Genomic DNA, 22603 nt, shown 5'->3' with positions numbered 1-22603 from the left:
TGTTCCTGAAGCTGATTTAGTACAATTTTGTAAGAGTGAACACAACTTTTTCCATTACCTGGTCCTACCCTGATTCGATAGAAAGTTCACAGGGGAAAAGTGGTTTGCAATCCTGCTTTGGTTTTGCATATTAGTCAGGTTTTGGTGTCTGGTTTTACCTACTGCCAGAGGGCAAACTCTTTTTTAGATTTCTCGCACTGATATTTTAAAATTGCAGGCTCCCTTGGTGACTATTTTTATTGTATTTATTTTACTGGCTTTTGAGAACATCCTTAGGCATAGAAAATTCTTTTTAGGTGGAGAATGTACCTTGCCCCATGGCAAAAGTCAGTTTAGCATGTAAAGTCTATCTTTTGTAAGAGTGCATCTACACCACGGGCTAAATATTCGAGTACAGCTTGGTCAGAAAGTACTAAGCTGGCTTTGAGATTTAAAAAGCAATTTTTAATAAGATGATTTTATTAATTTTTAATATTTTTTTTTTGTTTTTAGAGAGACTTTTGGGGCATGGGAATTTTGTCTCTCTTTGTTGTTAGCAGTGGAAAATAGGTTATAGTGAAACAGGAAAGGAGGGATAATGAAAAGGAACTATTTGAATAGTCTGGCTCTTCTCACCTTGGAAAACAGACAACTGGGTCAGGAGCCAGGAGAATGGGATATTTCTCCCTTTCCTTTAAAGCAGCCACTAAATAAGCAGAGAGCTGTGCCCTGGCAGTGTAGGAAGGTGGCAGACAGACTGTGGCAGTGTCCCTGCTGCAGCTGGATGAATCAGAAATCTCTGAGCTGTGTTTGCTCTGCAGGTACCAGCGTGGCTGTCGGTCCCTGGCTGCCAACCTGCAGGCTCAGGGTGCTGCTGAGCAGAGCCAGAAGAAAGAAGTTCCTGCTCCTGAAGCTGATGATGATGATGAGGAATATGACATTCCAGCAGAGATTGAAAGTGTTGTAGGTGTGTTAAAGCTGGAGAGAAATCGTTGCAATGCTGCCGTTGGATTGTGCCCTTTTCTTTTAAATTTAAATTTTAACTTTATATACAAATACAAAACTTACATATAAATACATATATAAACCTTCTATTAAACTTCAAGAATTCTCTACAAATCCATTTCTCACATGCTGCAAATTAAGCATACATTGGAAAACAATCTGCTTGGGGCTAAAAAAGTGATGTGGGTATCTGTGCTAGTGTGAGCAGCTGGAAAGACTCTAAAACTTCAGTCTGTGCAGCTGAACTTTTAAATACCATTTATTAAAATAAATGGTATTTTCTCACATGGTTTGGATTTCAGCATCTCAATCAGAAACTCATTAGTGGAGCATTTTTTGTGGAGTTGGCCATGGAGGTATAAAGATACTGAAATATGTTTTACCAATTTTATCCAGTTATATAAAAGAGATGCCCCGAGCCTTTCACAAATGAATTAAAATTTATAATGAAATATCCAACAAAAAACTGTGTCACATGAAAGCTGAAGAATTGTGGTTTAATTTTTAGACTGTGGTAGTATCAAAGGAACAGCATTTGTTTCTTAATATGCAGTTGTACAGCATGGCTTCTGCTAGCTGGCTGGTGGATACTCTGTAAAATAAACAGCCAAAAATTGCATCAGAAGACTTCTATAACTGAATAATCTAATGAACCTCTGCAAAAAGCACCATGGCCTCCATTTTGAATATTTACAGCATTTAAAATTTCAATCTCTTTCCATAAAAATTTTGACATATTTCTTGGTTTTTAATTTCAAGTCATACTTGTGTGACAAATAGAATACATCTAGATACAAAGATTTTTATACAAAGAGGCAAATGAAGTTTGAACATCTTAAGAATTTTTTCTGTTCTTAAATAAGAATAATCTGTTTTTTTTGAATAAAATTATTTGCAGAACAATTGCTGGTTGGCCTGAAAGACAAAGACACCATCGTCAGGTGGTCTGCAGCCAAAGGGTAGGTTTGTTATGGTGACTGTAAACCATACATATAAACAATATATAACATGTAAAAATATATTTCTGTCTTGTTTACAGCTGAGCTGTAAATATAGAAATGTGGTGTAATCCCTGCTTGATAATTTGGGTGTATTGCCAATATTTGCTGTTACTGCAGATGGCTTTAGCACAGCCTGGGCTGGGTGCACAGACACATTTGTCTCCTTTGCTGATGAAAACTTAGGTCAGTTTTTAGGGAGTTTCAGGTGGGTTTGGAAATGGATATTCTGTGTAAGACAAGATTTGAAGGGTGCCAAGAAACATTTCTTCAAAATGCTTTTTCCTCTTTCTCTTTTAAAATGTATTTCTGTGGGAGGTTCTCTGTGTAGATTTTTTTAAAGTTTGAGGTTGTTGTTTAAGGGTTTCAGTCTTAGGGCAGTGGGGTGGCATCTTGACCAATCAACTGTAGTACTAATGATCCATTGTATGCTTCTTTCTTTTTCTTTTCTGTAGAATTGGTAGAATAACTGGAAGACTTCCAAAGGAATTAGCAGATGATGTGATTGGGTCCCTGTTGGACTGTTTTAGGTAAAAATCTTATTTCACGCTTTACACACGTCTAAAACATGTTTGCTTGTGGAATGAGGGTCAGCAGTTAGGAAGAAAGGTCTAAAACTTTCTTGCTGTCCTTCTCTCAGATTTCAAAATCTTTGAAGGCACAGATGGGCTAAGGGTATTCAATAAAGAAATTATTTCTGATCCATCCTCGTGACCCCATGCCAGGGGAATGTGCAGGGAGTAAAGTTAATCTGAGGAAAAATTTAAAAATTACTCATTAACTTGCTACTTTAGAGATTCCTGGTGTGCTCAAACTCATGTCTTGAGTTTAGTGTCCATCCTCAGAAATCCAGCAGAACTGGAAATGATGTTCTGAGATTCACCAGAGGTGAGGAACAGTCTCTGTGTGAGGGGAGGCTGAAATTTAGGGAGAGTGAGGAATAAATAGGGTATAATAGAGATTTATGCACTTGGGAATGGTGTGGATGTGGTTGCCCTCCAGGTTTTGTGTTACTGGAAGCAAACTCAAGCATCACGTGGCAGGTTTTGAATAAAGACAGAATGGTGGTGTTCAGTTTTTACAGTTGAACTGTAAAAACTTCTTGCCATAGGACCTTGTGGATCCTAAGAATATTTACCTGAACAAAAATTTTGCTGTTTGTCTGCAAGCTTCTCCACGATCTGCCAGAGTCTGGAAGTGTTTTGGAGAGTGAATGTGCTGGTTCTTAGACTCTGGCTAAGAGATCTGCTCTTGGCTGTGTCAGAGAGGACTTGGGGCCAGTGGAAACTCTGGTTGGGGCACCCAGAGCTGTGGGATGTTCTTTTGGTGCACTTTAGTGTTGGATGTCATGGCTTTGCATTCCTGTAGAGCACGTAAAGTCATTAAACAAAAAATTAAACAAGTATCATGTGCTTTTGTTTAATACCAAATTGCTCATCACAGCTGCATTGAGTACCTGAAATCTAAACGAGTGGTTTAGGGAAGCCAATAATAAAAAGAGTTTCTTTATTGGCAAGAAATGCTGGTCATGAGCAGTTTGTCACTTGTCCCTAGTTTTAAAAAGTATTTTCACTTTGGTTGTGAGTACAAATAAAGGATGGCAGCTCAAAGGATAACACATTAGAAAAAAAAGAAGGTATAAAGTCTGAAAGGCTTGCAAGGAAAGTATCCACTTAGATGATCCTCACTGTGTTACTGTGATTAATTTAAGAGGTGCTGCTGATCTCAATTATCCCTGGAGCTTCAAAGACCTGTACTCACTGTGTTTTCTTTCCTTGTTTTTCAAGTCATAGGGATGAGTAATTCAACTAATAATTGAGTGACCTGCTTTCTTCAGAAACACCTGGGAACAAATAGGCAAGGACAGAGAGAGCTTCTGTTGGAGCCTTTGCACTGAATATCTAGTGACCAAAATAGGAATAAATCAGTTGCTCATCTGTTGTACCTCTTGGGATAAGAAGAAAGGATTTGTTCTGTGTAGACATATCAAAAGAAAAGAGTCAGGGAAGAAATGAATGATGATTTTTCACAGTGTAGTGAGATTGTCAGCACAGTTCCACTGGGGTATGAGCCTTGTGTTGCTCAGCATACACATAAAGAATCCTGGAAAAAAAGGGGGATGAAGAAACCAGCTGATATTTCAAGTTGATTTAATGTAGTGAGAGCTAAAAGTGACAGGAAGGAAAGTGTTACAGAAGCCCAGGTGAAGTACTATGACAGTAAATGTCATGTAAAATATAATGTCTAATGCATGCAAACTGATGTACTTGGGGCAAAATGCTGCTCTCTGTCAAAGCCCTGGCAGCCACTGATCTGTCAGAGTGTGTCAGGGGAGTGCTCAGCAGCTGGCAGGGAAAACAAGACAAATGTTGGAAATTATGAGGAAAGGAAGAGATAAAACTAAATCACTGAGAAGTGCTTTAACTGATGGGGCTTTTTACAGGTGGGAAGGAGAAGTGGAGGGGTTTGATTTGCTGGATCTCCACTGCAAAGAGGCCAGAGGAGGGAGAGCAAGTGGCTGTTTACGAGTCACTCTCCCTGGTGCCAGAGCAGGGAAGCAGCAGGAAGTGCATTTCCACACAATTATAATTAACCAGTGGAAGTCATTGCCACGGGATGTTATGGGAGCCAAAAGTGTAAAGGGAGTTCAAAAAGGGATTATCCAAATTAATGGAAGAGAGTCCCTTCAGAGGTTATTAAATAATGATTCTGGCTCCAGCTCTGGTTGAGCTGTCTCTGTGCTGATTGCCAAAGCCAGGGGGGCAAGAAGGGGATGGGGGTCCTGCTTTTCCTGGGCTGAGCACCTGCTCTCAGAGGTGCCATTCAGAGATGGTGTTGGGAGAGATGAAGCTTGGATATGACCTGGCTGTCCATTTTCTTCTCAGATTCCTGCTCCTGGTGTAATACAGAATGAGCTCTGTTCAGATTTAATCCTGCAGCATGTTACCTTTCCTCTTTTCACTCCATTATCTGCCAGCCCACTAAAAATTATTTACCATTTGGTAAATAAATAAATAAATTTGGTAAATAATTTTTACAGCTTTTTGCTGAGTTCACTGCAAGTTTCTCTGGTTTATGTTTTCTAGAAGTGGATAAAAACCACTATTTGCTTACTTCATCAACTCTTGTAATGGGTTTGCTGGGAATTGCCATTTGAACCTCTTTTGCAAGTTAAGGGCTGTATTTGGCACTAACTCATTAGTTATTTTGGGTATGTTCTGTAAATTTTCTGCCCATGAACTAGGAAGTTGTTTTCCATTTTCTCTATGAGTTTCAAGTATTGAAACCTCTGTATTGAGTTACATTTATAGTCATAAATGAGTTTTTTGAGTATTTAATCATATTTATAAATGGGAAAGAAAACATTTAACTTGTCATTCTTCTACTTTACAAGTCCATTGCCATCCATAACACAACAAGAACATGCTGGTTTGCATTAGGTGTCTTTTAAAATGTTAGGAATTCACCATAAGAAATGAAATCCTGAGAAGGAGGGCCAGTTTTAACCAAACTTCTTGTTCTGACATCAGTTTCCAGGAGACAGACAACGCGTGGCACGGGGGGTGCCTGGCCCTGGCTGAGCTGGGCAGGAGAGGATTGCTGCTCCCCTCCCGCATCCCAGATGGTGAGTTGGCCTGCCTGAGTGTCAGTCCATGAAATAATTTACATTATTAGGCACCAGTGTGTGGCAATAGGCTGGGATTTGCTGATGTGTGTGCTGGGTGATGACTGAACTACTGAGTTCTACAGTAAAACATTTGCCCATGGGGATATTTAAGTACTTCTGTCTAAAGCATTGGCTTGGGTGTGCCTTTTTTTATACTTAATAAATATTTCTTTCCAAAATGGAATTAATTTCTTGAGGTTTTCTTCTTTCTTCTTCCCTCCCATGTTTCTTTGTACACTTGTATAAAACAATTCTGCATGTCTCCATATTGTGTCAGTGTCATTATTTAAGCAAAATATATTAAATAATTGATGACTAACTTGCACTTTAAAGCCAGTAGCTTCTGCTGTTTGTTTATGGTTAAATTTCAAAGGACAGTTTCATGTAATTTATACATGAACTGTTTATGTTTTAAATGGGTTTTTGAAATAGCAGGATGGAAAGAAAAAGAACAGGGCAGAGGAATTGTTTCTTTGTGTGTTCTGTAGTTATCAACATGCATTGAATTACAGAGATATTAATGTAATTTTGGTTAATGCTATACACAGTGGGAATGACAAAAGCACAGTAGCAGGTGACATCCACCCTTGGGTGCTTTTACAGCAGTGCCTTGTTCTAGATGGTTCTTTGGATCCCATCTGGTGCTCCTGTGTTGAACAGGGAAATTGAACACTAAATTTAAAAAATATTTCAAAGCTGGTGTTTCATATTAGTAAGTCAGGGTGCTAAATCTTTAATAGTTTGAAGATGTGCTGTAAAATGTGGCATTTAATGCAGTTTATTACTCTCTCTCCATGGAAGGAGTTCTGTCCATTCTAGCATGTGCTGCATGTGAGAAAGTTTGTGCAGTGAGCCTTCAGCTGCTTTCCCTTTCTTTCATTACTTTTGCCCTTGCATGGCAAAGGTGAAACAGTTAAAAACTTTCCAGTTTACAGCTGGAGAATCATGAAAGGAAAATTCTCCAAAGGTAAATCTGTACTTCAGTTCTGACAAAACCAGAACTGTACCTCTGTCAGGGAATCTGGATGACCTCATGATATAGATTTTTATTTATTTTGAAGAAGGCAGATCAGATCACCATTGGAGTTGGCTTTTATAAATAATATTTGTATGGAGATGGGGGAGAATTAATCCTTGATTTCTATGGAAGACACACTGAAAAGTTTTTCTTCAATCACTTTAAAGAAATTCAAATTACCAAGTAAAGAGATACATGAGATATTTTTTAAAATTGTGGATAATAGTAACTGAAGCTTTCTGCTCTCAGAGATGATTGAGGCACATAGCTTCAGGTATAGTGTGAAGAGTGGCAGTGGTGACACATGACTCTGTAATTTCATGTTTAGAAATGAGGGATTTAGCACATCTGACCCTAGGATTGAAGCTTTAATCTTGGACTGGAAAGCAGCTCTTCTCCTTGTTTGATCACGTGCTGCTGTACAGCTCAGTGCCTCACACTGACTTGTGCCCTGCTGTTGGCATTTCAGTTCATTTGGCTTCTTCTGTTACTGCATTGCCTTTTTTCAAACTCACATTGAGATTTTTGCCTTTTGATAATGTGAGAGAAGCTTTTCTCTATGAAGGATTAAAGATCAATATATCTCTTTTTGTCCCTTACCTCAGAAACTGAAGTTCTGTTATTTACTATTTAATTACTAAACTTGTTACAATGCTTTGTCTGAGTTGTTGGCTCAAAGCAGCACAGCACAAAACATGAGTTCAAAAAATTCTGGGAATTCTGCATTATGTTGGATGCAGCTCCACTTCCTTAAGTAGGTTTGCACCTATTAGTGGTGTTCAGGCAGGTGAGGATTCTCCTCACCTGAATAATGATCAATGAGAAATTGAAATATACCTGTGGTTTTATGGGAATAATGCTTGCTCTGGGTTTGTTCTCCTTACACTGTGCAAATTTACACAGGGATCAATCAGCCTTATTTTAGTTGAACTTTTGCAGCAGTTTGGACAAGCTGGACAGCAGCTTTAAGGCAGAGAGAATTCTGAGCTTCATTATTTGGAATTAAAAGTAAGGATGAATTAACCTGTGTAGTGAATTTCTGTCAATGAAGAAAGCTCCTTTTCTTTGGAATTGGTCTGGTCCCAAAATTCTGCTTGCCAATTGAAAATTTAACTAGCAACTTCTTGCTAGCTGTTCTTCAATATAGATAGTGTAGTAAATGTATTTGTGTTCATTAATGACTTTCCATATATTGTAAGTACAGATCACAAGATTTATTTGAAAAATTGCCAGTTTATATACACAGATATAGAAATAGGAAATAGTTTTATGGCTGTATGTAGAAGGACACAGAAACTGATAGTGAGTGATAACACATGTACTGAAACAAGACCTTCACCAGGAAAGTTGGCTTCAGGTGAATAAATTATATAAATAACATTTTAGGCCTGGAGTTTGAAGGCTGCCCAGTGTCTGTCTAACCTCAGCAAAGCAGGCACCTGGATTGCTTAGTTCTTCATATTTTCAGTGTTGTTTACATAGCCATTTACTTAAAGTTGAACATAAACTGCATTTATTAAACCTGTGCAGGCTTTCTTTGGTTTGACTTGAATCTTGGTCCTAGTCAGTGCAAGAAGAGGTTGCCCACACAGGGTTTGGGGCAGTTTATTTAAAGTGGCCTCTGCCTCTGAGTAACTAAATTTGGTTTGTTCTGTCTTAGGGCAGAATGGCAAAGTGCATCCATACACAGAGCAGTTTTTACAGTATATTCTAAAAAGCCAGTTTTAATCTTAAGCTTGTTTAAACTACTGCACAGTGACATAAAAAGGTTTTCAAAGGAAAAAAAAGACCCAAAAACCCCCCTATTAGATGAAGTTAAGGCTGGCAAAAGACTATGACAGTATGTTATTGAGCAATATTGTTCCTAGAGCTTAAACGTCTTTTAAGAAAAGAAGTTGTAAAAGTTATTTTACATCATACAATTGCAAAAACCCCTTGAAGATTCGTCTAATTTACTTTGGCTTTAGTAACGAATGCAAAAATTCACTCATCAAAACCTGAGCTTGTACAAGGCAAAGTTCAATTACTTAAAAATATTAATATAAAATTATGAACATTATTTACAATGGAGAGATTGAATGTATCTTGTCATGGGCCAAGCCCAATGAATGAGGGTTTGTAGAAATTTCACAATGATGCTGATAACCAGAAACTCACTGAAAGGAGGAGAATTAGGACACTCTTGTTCTCTTCCTTAAAGTGAACACTCTGCTGCAGTCATTGGGCCTGACCCTCTTAGCACCTTGCTGGGATTTCGCAGATTCTTTTTGGTTTGTCCTTTTCTGTCCTTTGCCCTTTGGGCTGCACTGAGTATCCTGAGCATCGGGAGCGGGCTCCGCGGGCGCGCCGTGCCCGTCCTGCGCGCCGTGCCCGTCGCCGTCCAGCCGGGCCGTGCCGGGGCTGTAGGCAGCCAGCTGGCACAGAGCCACGGCTGCTGTCTGCTTCTGCTCGTCACAGCTCTCCATGAGCCCCAAGTCTGCAGCCTCACCACGCTGGGCTGCGAAGGGTTTGTCACAGGCACTGCTGCTGGGGGTCTTGGGGACGCACGGCTCCGCTGCGGAGCTCTCCTTCTCGGCGCTCGGAGGAGCGGCGGCGGCGTTGCTGTTGTCGTGGGATGGGCTGTGGAAGGACGTTTTCAGGCTGGCTGTGTTACAGGAATCCTTCACTGAGAGGTTCAGGGGCATGTCCTGCATTTCCAGGAAGCTCTGCCTGTCTGTTTTGGATGGGGTTTTGTACGTGTGCTCGTGAGTAGGTCCTGTGCTTGTGTCGGGCTTTTTGGAAAGATTGAGAGGACCTATCCCTGTGTCTTCCTCCGTGTTGGACAGCGAGCCCGTGTTGTTCTGACCATCAGTCTGTGTGTGTGAGTCTTCATCAGTGACATTGATGCTGAAAGAAACAGAGAGAAAAGAGAATTTACTATCAATTGCTCTTTTAAACTGGGGCTGAGGAAGTGGACAAGAAGAGGAAAAAATCTGGACTTCTAGGCTAGAAGTTTGACAATTCTGTTGTTTCTCCTTTAAATCCCCAAATCCCTTTCACCATACCCGTCACTGTAATGGAAGCAATTCCCTGAAGTACTGAAACACATTGGAAGTACACAAACACAGTGGAAATTGCTGGTACATTTAAGGAGAATGAATGGTCTGCTCACTGTACCACCTGTGTGCTTTGCACAGTTAGTACAGAACACATTAACTGCTGTAAATCTAAATATAACAGGCATTGCATGAAATGTGCCCATCTGTCTTTGTGTGTCCCTGGTAAACCTGACAAGAATTTGCAAAGTGTTATTTTACCTGTTGGGTGAATCCCCTCTCTCCTGCTGCGCCTGCACGCCTTGAAGGGAAGGCGCTTGGTCCGTGCTTTTTCTCACAGGTCTGAAGGCTGTGAAGTTTTCTTCTGATTGGTCATACTTGCCCAGGGATGTGGAGGATGACTTGTTGGAGAGGTCAAACAAACCCTCACACGTGTGGCTTGTCTGGGTGAAGTTGGTGGGGCTGGGTCTGCCAGGGGAGCCTGTTGCTGCACTTCCTGCAAGAGGGCTCATTTTGGCATTCTCTCTTTCATTTTGGTCATCCTTAGCGTTACCTTTGGCGTGCAATAACGTCATTTCTTTTTCATAATCTGCTTGTTTTTTATGTGAGCTTAGAGGGTATTGTTGGGACGGACTTAAAGAAGCTGGGTACAGCAAGGTGGTTTCTTCCATCAGGTGGGAGTTTTGCTCCCTGTTGATACCAGCTACGTGTGAAAATCTGTAAAATGGAGGATCTGTTGGCCTACAAAATCCATATGGTATCGGTGGAGTGGAGTGGTACTGCTGGAACAATCGATAGTGTTCATATGCTGATGGATTTAGGGGTTTTGGAAGTGGCCCAGGGTGGGGAAGAAAGTGTCTTTGATCTTGTGTTCCATAGACAGAGAGAGCAGAGCTTTCACACTCTGTGCTGCCTGGGAGCAGGTAAGGTGTGTAGATAGCAAGCCGGTGCTCATAGAAGTGGGGTGAGTACTCGGGAATCATTGGTTGCATGTAAGGTGAAATGGAACCAAAGCCTTTCGTGGGAGCAACTTTATGTGGAAACTCTGGGAGGAAAGAACCTGCCTTCCACGGGTGAGCTGGTGCGTGAAACGCAGACTTGGTGTGAAAAGGAGAACTTTTGTTAGAGAGGGAGAGGATTTCAGATGCCTCAGTGATTTCTGGGCCTTTGCTGTCTCGGTGCTCTCCGACGGGAACGAAGGCCGAGGGCCTGACCATGCCCTCCATCAGGGGCTGCACGCTGATGGCACCTTCTGCTGCAGAGCTGGCAGGGCTCAGTTCCTTCGGAATGGCAGGTTTCTGTCCTGGAATTGCGGCGTTTGTGGCCTGGTTTTGTAACTCAACGTTTTCCTTGGCATCTTCTTTTGTAAAAGGGTATTGAGGCTTTGAATCGAGGCTTGACAGTCCGTTTGTGAGAGATTTAGAAGAAGTTGGTTTGACCGTAGATTCCAGCTGGTTGATCTGTTTGGGCTCCAGGGAACTGCCCTTTGGACACTTGATGACACGATCCTGCTCCGACACCAAAGTGATGGAGTTTTTGCAGAGGCCATACTTCATGTGGTTAAAGAGATGGGATTTCTCATTGCACGTGAAGGGGCACTGGAAGCACTTGTACTTGAACGGCTTTCCCGGTGGTCTTGGGATGTAATGAGGCTTCTTGGGTTTACGTTCTTTGAGGAGACTCATTTTTTTTTCTGCTTTAGACAATTAAATGTAATGGTTCTTTATAAAAACTTTCTTGTGGTTGGCTTCCCTCAGTTTTAGCCTCGTGATGTTTCCGGTTTTTCAGGTTTCTAGAATCCTTCTTCCCAGGTGAGGAGAAGCAGCCAGCTCCTGTGGTGTCTCGGGGAAGAGGGTGCCGGAAAACAAGGCTTTTGCCACTGGTAGTGCAGGAACTGAAACACAAAGTTTAAAATGAATTATAGTGGAACATTTGAACTAAACACAAAGTAGTGCCTTGTCTTGAGAGCATTCCCCCTCATACTGCATATCTTGTGTTATTTGGGTATTTTAAAACAGAATAAAAAAGCTGGAAGTCAGGCTGGAGTCAGATGGGCATTGACCTTTGGCATCCTCCCTCACCCAAACACAGTCACACAAGTGGCCTAATTTCCAGCAGCAGCCCTTGTCACCTGCCTGTGCTGCCGGCTCGGGGGAGTTCTCTTTGAAAGCTGGAGGAACATTCATTGAGAAGATGAAAGTAGAAATCCAGGCGGAGCTGTTGAGAGAGGAGTGGAGTGGGTGGGATGGGAAGAGGCAGGTCCCGGCAGGGGCTGGATGTGGGGCGAGCCTGTCGGGCCGGTCCGGGAGAGCGAGGAGGGAATTTCCTGCTGTGGTGACACAAGGGTGGGGTGGATGGGTCGCTCTTGGGCGGCTGACTGGGCTCTTTCTGACACTGACCAGCCCCTCTCTTCACTGGTGTGGCGTTTCCCAACAGCCCAATCTCAATGGATACCTCAAAAGTGCCCAATCTCTCGAAGGATAAAACCACACCGATTTTCTTCCTCTTCCTAATTCAATTAAGAGAAATGAGCGCTGCAGTGTCTGACTAGTAGAATCCTGATAAACACATCTCCCATCCTCCTGCTGGGTCGCTCCTCACAGACTGCACACAGTTAACACGGGCACCCCGGTGTATTAACTCGGGGGGAAAAGTGTCTGACAGTCATTGATTTATAGGGGAAGGATCTATCTGCCTTTCTGTGGAAAAACGGAGGTTGTGGATACTTTATCCAGCCCAGTGATTCGCCGGGTAGATAAGTCGGGAGGGCTTGTACCGGCTTGTTCCATTATGTTCACTGATTCTGAAGGCGTGAGAAACTCTCGGAGTCAAGTTCTCATGATTTTATAGGATGTGTTATGGCAGAGATCTAAAAACTGATGATTTCATCATGAACTACAAGCATCATTATCAAAATGATGACTGTTGCAAAACCACGTACTGTATCTATTGTGTTACCCGAAACTACAGGAATACTAATTGGAAGAGTGACGAGATAGCTCCATTTTTTTTTTAAAAAAAAAGCTTTTTAAGCTTTTTTAGAAGTTTGAATTAGTAGTATTAAAATACTAAGTTCATGAAAAGAATTGCTGGTAATTATGTGCCGTGAGATTTTAGTTCAAGTAGATGTTTTGCATTTCTTAAATCAGAGATTGTTTAACAGAAAATGACAGGCAACACATGATGAAAACTGAAGGGAAAGCTACAGAATTGCTGCTTGGCTCATCAGGTATAGTAATTCTAGCAAATTGTATTAAATGTTTTTTCTGATGTCATAGAAGTATTAATTTTGTTAAAATAGTTATTGTGAAGGCACCCTTAAAAATGCAAAGCTGCTCTGCGAGTAGAAAAAAAAAATCAAGCTTTTTCCTAAAATTAACAAGTGATTAAATGTGCTTCAGATTAATGAAAAAGGAATTTCTAGAGAAGTAGCTTTTTGTTTTTCAGATTTTAATGAGGTTGTTTGAGTTGGATACTGATACTGTAAGAGCAACAAGGGAATATACATTAGCATGTTCAAGTCTCATCATTGGAGTATGGCTGAAATGGTAGTCCATAAATTTTAAAAAAATAATATATTGTATTTTAAAATATTTTAAATAACATTAGCTAGAAATCCTTTGAAATATTAAAAATAATATTTTTACATTTAAAAATAAGTGAATTAAATACTGAGACAGAGGAGGAGAGGTTGAGATAGGGAACTGGACTCTTTCTTCTGCCTTAAGTGAGCTTGTTGCACTTATTTTTAACTAATGATGTGTAACCAGCATGGAAAGTTTGTCATGGACTCGGTCAAGTCAGTTTGTACCTGTTATTCTTTATATCTTCTTGGAAGTGCTTGTACTAATTATTCTTGAAAAAAGAGATTGTTGTCAAAACTCCATTGCTTTCTTAGGTGAAGCATTTATGATAAGGTCCGAATCTGCATTCAGGTGCAGCATTTATAATAAAGGGATGGTAATTAGATTTCCTTGTTCTTCCAGCTTTCCTTTGCTTCATAATGAAAATTCCTGTGTGTCCTGTCCTCCCCCCTCTGACTTTGTACTTGGTATTTAACTTTGATTCAAGTTATTCCTGTTGGGCAGAGTATTAACTATCATTTCTTAACAAGATAAAATGCGTTGTTGCAGTTTTAATGTTAGAAATTTCAAGCCTTGGAGCTCCTCTGCCGTGGGTACAGCAGGAGAGCATTCCAACAGCTTTTTACTTCTTTCTATTTAATTTGTTTTGATGGCTCCAGAACCTGCTGCTCTGACTTGGGAGGTGCAGAGAGCAGCTCATTTTAAAGGGTGTTTACCTTTCTTAAACTTAGGTCAGTGCCAGCCAGGTGAATGTTTTCTTTCTCTCTTTTACTATTTAATCCCTTTTTTTTTCTCATGGTTTAAAAGTGCCAGTAATAAAATATTTCTAAAGCTAGACAGGTAGGATAATTCTTCCTCTGGTCCCTAATTCACAAGAGTGTCTGGCAGAGAGACATATTTTAGTATTAAAAAACATTAAAACTATTTGATCACACAGTCAAAAAGGACATTAATAGTTTAAAATAGGTGTAACCAATTAAAACTGTCCCTATATAAAAAATGTTACTTACAGCTGTACAATCTATGTTTTGTGCTGCCAAAGTTAGAATTTTGTACTGGAAAGAAAATATCAAAATAAGTAGTTGCTTTTTCCTTTAACTTCCATGCCATCACTTGTGATATCTTTTAAAAATGGGGGAAAAAATCTTCAACAGCAGGATAATTTTTACATAAATTTTTTTTCTTAGATTGAAAATATTTCCTGTAGACCAGCTTGTAGAAATGCAGATGGTTCTATATTATTATAATTCTCTAGTTTTGAAATGCAGTAGTGTTCTTTATTTATATTTTTATTGAAAACAAGTTATTCAGATAATCTTGATTAAACTTGAGGTTATCTTAGTTGTTTGTTTTTGGCACTAGTAACCTCCCCATGGCTTTCGAACCTGTCACCCTTTCCAGCCTGACACTGACTGCTCCAAGTTTCCTTCCTTCTGTTTTTAAAAGCAGCTTGTTGCTCCCTCCTTGCCTTTAACCTGTTGGCAGGTTCAGAAAACAGGAATGTAGTTGAACATTGTGTGTAAATATATAAACAAAAAATGTCCGTGGGGATAAGTGTATACACACACATGCACATGTGTATTCATACACACACACAGATATGTGCATATATATCTGTCCAGGTTGGTTTTTTTTTAGGGTTTTAAGTAGTTTAAATTGTTTAAGATGCCCAGTTGATCAAAGAGGAAATTTCAAAATGTCTTTTATTACAAGCAGGGACAGTAATTACATTTCTTTTTAGGACACTGCTTCAGCAAAGTACGTAACAGCTGCTCATGCCCACCCCATTATTATTGCAGGCTCCTTCTGGTGATGTGGATCTCTGACCAGGAGGACTCACTGGGGTGGAACATTTTGAAGGACATGCTATAATTAAAATATTGTGATGTGGCATTATTGCATAACCCAAGGACATGCCATTGTCACCTACCCAGGGTGTTGCAAGAACAAGATTTGTGAGTTTTATTCTAGCTGAGATTTTTCCAGCGATTAACCACCCCTCCCTTCTAAACTTCCAGGTCCTTGAAACTGAAAGATAAATTTTAACACAACTGATTGTTAATTAGGAGGAAGCAGGGGTGAGAAGGGTGGGCTGGGAGGGCAGTGTGTGTGTGAGGTGCAGACCCACGGGAACTGCTCTGTGTGTGTGTCTGTGCAAGAGGAAGCTCCGAAACACAGATTAAACGACTTGCTTAGGCAGCGTGGATAGGAAATAAAAATCTCTCTACATACCAAGTTAATAAATCAATGTCTTAATACACTCTAATTGACTAGAAAATAGAAAATTATCTGATTTTCTGCTACATTTCCAGAAGCTGGAAAAATTAATAAATCAAAGCTGGAGCACATTATTTTCATAAAAGCTTTTCAGATGAACCTGACACGACTGTAGGAAGCAGAGCTGGCACAGCAAACACAGCAATTCTAAGCAATACAGCTTTTTTGTCATACTTCAATATATTATCTCCCCAAATAAAAAAGAATAAATAAAAGGTGCCGAAAACCCTTTGCACCAACAAGAAGAGTTAATTATTGTAAAAACTTGCAAGACTCAGATTTTCTCTCCGGCTGAAATATTCCCCACTCCTGTTGAAACTTTCTGCTGAAAGCTGAGACTGGTGCCGTGAGTGCACCTGCTGGAGTAACCCTGGCTGCTGGGACAGCTGGGAACTGAGCACCTCCGATTTCCTCCTTAACAGCAGCAGGTTTTATTGAAAGAAATGCTGTAAAGCAATGTACTCACCGGGCACTGGGGTGTCCGAGAGCCGCCGGGCGGGCGCTGCGCTGGAGCTGTCACTGCTGCGAGAGCAGTACCTGTTCTCTGCCTGAGCCCTGAGTGAAACTGCAGGAGGCTGTTCCAGGGGAGGGACCTGAGCGTGTAGGAGTTGAGCCCTCGGGGTGTAGAGATGCACCTGATATTACTCCAGCCTGCAGCTACGATTCATTTGTTTGCGTCCACCGCGCTCATTGAGCATTACCTCAGCATCTCCTATCGAAGGGAAGGCAGCTCCCGTCGCTCCGTGCCCTCCAACAACCAAGTTTTGCTCTCAGCTCTGGTGCTGTTCCTTTGGCAGTGTGGGGTCAGAAGTGGCTGAGTTAGCACTGAGGATATTTTAAGTTTTGTGCAAGTGACTCGTGGGCAGCAGAACTGACTGTACGCAGGGGGTAGCAAAGCTGAAAAAATAATTTTGCTCATTTTTTGGAGACTGACTTTTTTATCGAATGCCTTTGTTGCTTTAATATTCTTGCTCTTTTTCTTTTTTTCCTCCCCCCCCTCTTCATTTTTATTTAAATTTTTGTCCTTCATGAGTCTCCCTTCTGAAGGCGGGACTGAACTAACTCCAAGCCTGCTTGCCACAGGAACCTGCCAAAGCTTGTCTATAATCGACAGCCAAATGTAAGGTCCTGGAAAGGGAAAGGAGTCACTGCAGGCAGGATTGATTGTCACAGCTCTGTGTTTGCTCAGGACCTGTGAAATCCAGCAGTGAAACGGGAAAGTCAACTGCTCACCCACTGCTAAGTGTTGGGGCTGGCTTTTAGTTGTGTTTTTTGTGAGAGTTTGTAAATGACAAATTTCTGGGTGCGTGTGCCAGGCACTGGTGACATGGCTGAGCTGCCAAGGGAAATGATTGATACCTGCAGCTCACACAAGGAAAATGTTTTGATACCTGTAGCTCTGTCTAAAACCACTCCTGTTAATGCATAAGCAAAGAGGTTTTGGCTACTAATTCCAATGTTCCAGAGATGTTAAAACTTCTATTCAAAACTGAACATGGGAACCCCCTTGTTTCACCCACTGCTGTGTGGATAAGACAGCTGCAGGTTACTGAAACTTTAAATTTATTTTATATTTATACAGTTATATTTTATATGAAGAGTTTATCCTATATTTTATATTTATATTTTATATTTATATAGAAATGGATTTTATAGTTAGCAAAAGTAAGATTTTTTGGAATTAAAATTATTAAGGAAATTGTGAGGACAAAACCTGTTTAGAAAGTGAATAAAAGTTGTTTGATAATTAGTCTTTAAAGTCTTGAAAATCAGTCTTTTAAGATACTTTAAAGCAGTGTCTTAAAAATAATTGTAAAGGTGTTGCCTTTGGATTGGTGGAATTATTTACAGACATCTGCTTCCCTGTGTAGATATGCAGGTCACCATGCTTCCTCTTGCTGGGCTGGTCTAACTTTTTGAAAGAAAAATTCAAATTATAAGCAATCACTACTTTTAAGGTAGAAGAGTGGCTCTTGTGGTATGTTTTATTTTTTCCCTTAATTATTTTTTATTATTATGTTTCTCTAATGCAGCATGATTGCAGTGATGTTGTTTCCACTTTTTTTTTTTAACTCACCCAATCACATCCTGTCCTATCAGTGACCCCAGCACCTTTTTCATTTACCTGAACACAGGTCAGATTACTTAAGAGCACCAGGATTGACACAGTAAAATTTGGATTTATTGATATGTTTCTGCCAAGTTGCCTTTTTTAAAAATCTTGTCACTTTTGTATCTCTGTGGGGCTGAAGCTTTGGGGTTTTTATGTTCTTTGGTGTAGAATATACTTCTTTATTCTAGGTTGTTTTTAAAATTCAGTATTAAGTAAGTGTTTAGCTGTAGCTGAACTTCATGGATTTAATTACTGTAGCATAATTCTGTCATTCTCTAACTGTTACAGACTTCCTTGTATGTGCTTTTAAATGAATTTTTTTGCTCAGCATTAGCACTAAACAGAAAACAAAATATCAATTGCAGAAACTCTGCATCCAGATGGGGTAAATTTACCCTGATCTGGGTGCACTCTCATCTCGTTTCTGTTTTCCCCTTCAGAATTCCATTCCCTGGATGTGTCAGTGTGTGCCAGCTGTTGCTCCAGTCCCTTGTCACCTCCCCATTCATCAGAGAGTTCTTGCCCCTCTGCTCTGATGCCAGGACTGGCCCTGCTGGTTGCCCTCAGGACTCCAGTGCTGCTCCCAGGGGATGGCCACTGGTTTTCCACCACCAGTAATTTTTTCCAGGTCTTTGCAGAGGTGCTTTACCAATCTGTGAGCTCATTAGTTATTCCAGGAGAGCAGCATGATCCCAGGGAAATGTGGATGCTGGTGCACATGGAGCTGCTGGAGCTTAGCTTTCCACATCCAGGAAATGCCTTGGAACAGCAATGTTCACCTGTGTCACCTTAGTTGTGTCTACATTTGTGGCTTTGAGATAATAAAGTCCTTTTTTCTTTCTGGGATCACTGGAACTGAAGTTATCGAAGGATTTGTAAATCCTTTGCATTAAGATGGGATAAATTCTTCCATTGAGTTTTAAAATATTTTGAATACAAATTTGTGTAATAGAAATTTTTGAGGGAAAAAGCATCAGCATGTTGGGGCTGGGTTGTTCCACACCATTCCCAGAAGGGGGCAAATGGATGTGAGTGTAATTGCTGGAACTCACACCGTGCCCCGAAACACGGCGTGATTCTCCTACAATATTCTCATAATTATTTTTTTCTATCCCATATGAATAGTTATTAGTCTTAATGCTTTTTGAATAACACCTTTGAAATGTGCCTTTGTTTTTCCTAACAATCCAGTCCCTGACTCCAGAGATAGGTCTGGGCAGATGACTGTGCTGGGGCTTGGGAGCCACTTGTTCAGATTACTGAGCAAATTACTTGTATGGGAAAAGAATAAAAGCTCAGCAGTTAATAGCAACTGCAGATCCCATTTTTAGATATTTATTGTGGCCTGTGCTGTTTGGTGTGGAGCTGGGATGATCTTTCTTTGGGTTCCCATCCTCGCCCTTGGGCGGTGAAACATCTTGGGGGAAGTGGGAAACAGCAGGAATTGGGGCTGTAGGCAAAGGGATGAGCTGTTTGTAAGGGAGGGTTTTCATGGTGACTCTTTTCCCTGGCAGTCATTCTCACAGGGAGGCAAAATACACCTTCAGCTTCTGTTTCATGCTCAGGTTACAGCTCTATTTCCACATGTATTTTTTTAAAAGTGATTTTCATGCCAAATATTTTTTCCTTTTCTGCTTTAGTTTCAAAGCTTACACCAGAGATGCTGAGCCAGTTTTCTTGCCTCCGTGACAGTTTTTCTGATAGAATCCAGCAGCAGGAGGATCTGAGTTGTGCCATGTGCAGTTCCAGGGATTATAAAGCCATTTTTCTTTGATCTACACCTGGCATGGGGCTGCTGTGATGCTGCTCTCACCAGAAAGCAGGGAGGCATAGAACAAATACTCTCAGATTCAACATATTGCTAGCTTTCTGGTTTTTTCTGAAATATGCCAAATTTTATTAATATTTATATGATTAATATATGTTGTTTAGTATTTCAATACATTTTTAAAGTGGGGAATATAAACCAGCAAATGCAACCTGATGTTTTATTTTATTTCATTGAAAAATACTGATGCTGCAGTTCATGAGCTGCAGCTTGGCTGTTCGGGTTTTGCATTCAAAGTTACATGTCACTATTCAGCTGTAAAATTTCAGTTCTTATTAGAAGGGATCACATGCAGCTTAATTTGCATGTGGGAGAAACCTTTTCAGCAAAATAGCCTGAAGTTAACTAAAATCTCATGATCTGATGATGGATTTGTGTGCCATTCTACATTTGGAATTGCAGCACCCCAAAACTAAATATTCCTTACTCTACAGTGTATGCTAGAACCAAAACCCTACATTTCAGTGTGGTTTCAGGATGATTTCACAGCTTTTGTTTTGTGCTGTATTTGTGGTTTTGTAGGCTTCAGACTATTATTTATAGGGGTTTTTCTTTATTTAATTGGGTGGGGATAAATACTAAACAAACAAGAGAATCCTAGTTTACTTGAAATTCTGGTTTGCTTGTGAAAGGACGTTATTAAAATTTCTCTTGATGACAGCACAGTATAAACTTTCTAGCTAATAAGGTGTGTCATGTAGAGGAACATGAACCTTCCTGGGTGTTCTTAACGTCTTGGTGGTGAGCTGAAGAATGTTCTGGTGTCACCCTCAAGGACTTGCTGAGCTCTGAGTAGTCCCAGTCTCAAATATATTCCATATTAGTGTTTCACCAGGAAATAATGCTGTCTGTGCTTCTGTTTCTGCTATAAAATCACATATGTGTAAAGTGAAGGTTGAAAACATTTGCATCGCTGAGGAGTAAGAAAAGGAAGCCAGGGAGAGCAGGTTGGAAGAGCCCTGTGGTTACACTTTCAGTGAATTTGTGCTTATTTTGGGAGGATTCCAGCAAGGAAGACGTTACTTCTAATCTTCCTGGTTTCTTAAATACCCTTACCCATTCACAGGGAGTAGACTGGGATAGTTCAACAGTCCCTTGCTCCTTTTTAAACTGTGGCAACAATAAAATCAGCATTTCAATAGGAGGAAATAATTCTGATGGGATAATGGAAGATTCAGGAGTCTGGTGGATTGGTACAACTGATCTGAATCTGGAATTGGATTTTTTTTAATGCCAGAACAAATGAAAAATAGTAATAAGGAGTGAAAAATGTGCAGAACCAGCCTTAACTTCTTCAATTCATGAGTTACCTTCAGAATAAAAGGAGCATGAAGAAACTGTAAGGAGGAAATAGGGAGTGTTGAATGTCTGTTAGTGAGGGACTGAGGCACGTTTGAGAGGGAACTTGGCAGGTTACAATGTCATGGGATTCCGTGACAAATTCATGATGCTTTTTACATTTTCAGAGAGCTCACACCCAACTCTACCAGTATCCAAAAGAGCCTGGCTTAGGGACATATTTGTGTACTGTTTCTGCTGAATGGTAAGCTCTTGGTTTAAATAGGAAACACTGGTTCTCTCAGTTGATGTTTGCTCTGTTTTAAAGACATCCCATTGTCAAGTGTATTTTTGGTGAATGTTTGTATGAAATGAATTCTCTGGTGTTGTCAGAGGGGTTCAGATGGACTCAGCCAGTCTCAATAGCAGATGCTACAGCTTTGAAGGAATATCTGTGCACATGTGACTGCTCTATCTGTGATTTTAAAATTCCCTCAGCTTTCGGTGCCTTGTTGATTTTCTGCCTTTCTACCTTTTCCATCTTGTTGATTTTCTACTGTTAATTTTTTCTTGTTAATTTGCTTTAGAATGGATATGTGCTCTGGGGCAGTACCCAGTTTTCTGTTCCTGGCACAGAGAAGGTTTGATCATGTGCTGTTAGGGAGAAAATGCTGGATTCCTGTGTTTGTTGTCTTTTTATCTGAGAGCAGAGGGAATGGTGCTTACTGATAATTATATATAACTAGATATACTTTAAAAAAACCCAGAGTCTTCTTGTTGTAGAAAAACTGTACACACAGTGGACAAAAGGGGCATTTTTGCTTGTCCAATCTCCCACTGCCATTAATAAAATAAAAAAAAAAACAAAAACAAAAGTGAACCCAGTACTGCTTTCCAGTGCATTTTAGGAGGAGGTTTAACTGAGACCAGGATTTGAATAGTCTTATGGAAATGCATTATGTAGCTTCTTAAACTTGTTTACATTCTGAATTTTTAAGGATTACCTTCTGTGTTCCATATTGCAGAGTAATAAGTTGTTTGTTATGGACTTGCAGCAGCCAGGGGTTGGAGGAGAGGGATGATGCATCGAGTCAGGCTTCTGCACTGTGTTAGTCTGTTCTGTAGTGGTGGTGAATTGTGAGGCTTTTGGCAAAATTCCAGGTGCTTTTCATCAGAGATACAGGAAGACATGGGGAAAAAAAAAAAAAAGATCTGCCTGTCTTAGGTGGACTCTTTAGAAAATTGAGAACACCCAAACCTGAAAGGCTGGTTGTGGAGGAATTCCTTCTCTATAACACCCAGGTGAACTTTAAAAGTGATGCATGGTCTTGAAAAGAGCCTTTTAAAAAGTTATAATGCCTATGTCACCGTAATAGTTTTCAAATTAGCAAGGAAGCATTATAAATGGTGCAGATTTATTTTTTTTTTTCAGTAGCCAGCAGGTATGAGCAGGAAGAAATGCTGTGTCTGGAGCTGCAGCAGGAAAGGTCCCTCCCCCAGCACCACTGGGAGATGGGGTAAACATTGAGCAGGGAATAAATGACAATGAATTGCTTCTGGCTTTTTCACCAAGGGGTTTATCTTGGTATTGCACAACTTTAGCCTTAAGGCTGGGCTTTCTTGGGTGATATTTCTTCTCTGGCACACAGTATTATGAGTTTACAGAAGTTTTATACTCCTTTAGAGTAAGTAATTAATTTCCTCAGTAGGATTTCTCCACAAGCCTATTCCTTCACATCTTTAGCTGCAGTTTGCTGTTGGTTCAGTCAAGGCAGAGCTCTGTCAGCTGTACACCTGTGTGAAGAAGGTCTGTGGTCTGGC

The 22603-nt window shown here is 40.4% G+C and overlaps 2 protein-coding genes across 2 annotated transcripts in view; one reads left to right on the top strand and one right to left on the bottom strand.

Moving 5' to 3' along the window:
* Positions 1-22603, top strand: part of TBCD (tubulin folding cofactor D) — a 108805-nt gene that overhangs the window by 19100 nt on the left and 67102 nt on the right. The window contains exons 10-13 of the mRNA XM_039716036.1: positions 801-946; positions 1883-1943; positions 2438-2512; positions 5513-5607. Coding sequence (XP_039571970.1) covers positions 801-946; positions 1883-1943; positions 2438-2512; positions 5513-5607 — 377 coding nt within the window. The remainder of the gene's footprint in view (positions 1-800; positions 947-1882; positions 1944-2437; positions 2513-5512; positions 5608-22603) is intronic.
* On the bottom strand, positions 8839-11448 carry ZNF750 (zinc finger protein 750). Its single transcript, XM_039716037.1, has 2 exons — positions 9964-11448; positions 8839-9553 (listed from the first exon to the last, which is right to left on the bottom strand). Exons 1-2 carry the CDS (start codon positions 11385-11387, stop codon positions 8839-8841), a joined length of 2139 nt encoding a protein of 712 aa, XP_039571971.1. The 5' UTR covers positions 11388-11448.

Source organism: Passer montanus, unplaced genomic scaffold, assembly GCF_014805655.1.
Source record: "Passer montanus isolate IOZ18808 unplaced genomic scaffold, ASM1480565v1 scaffold35, whole genome shotgun sequence".
Classification (NCBI taxonomy): Eukaryota; Metazoa; Chordata; class Aves; order Passeriformes; family Passeridae; genus Passer; species Passer montanus.
Note: the sequence above shows the minus strand (reverse complement) of the source record. Positions and strands in the feature narration are given on the sequence as shown.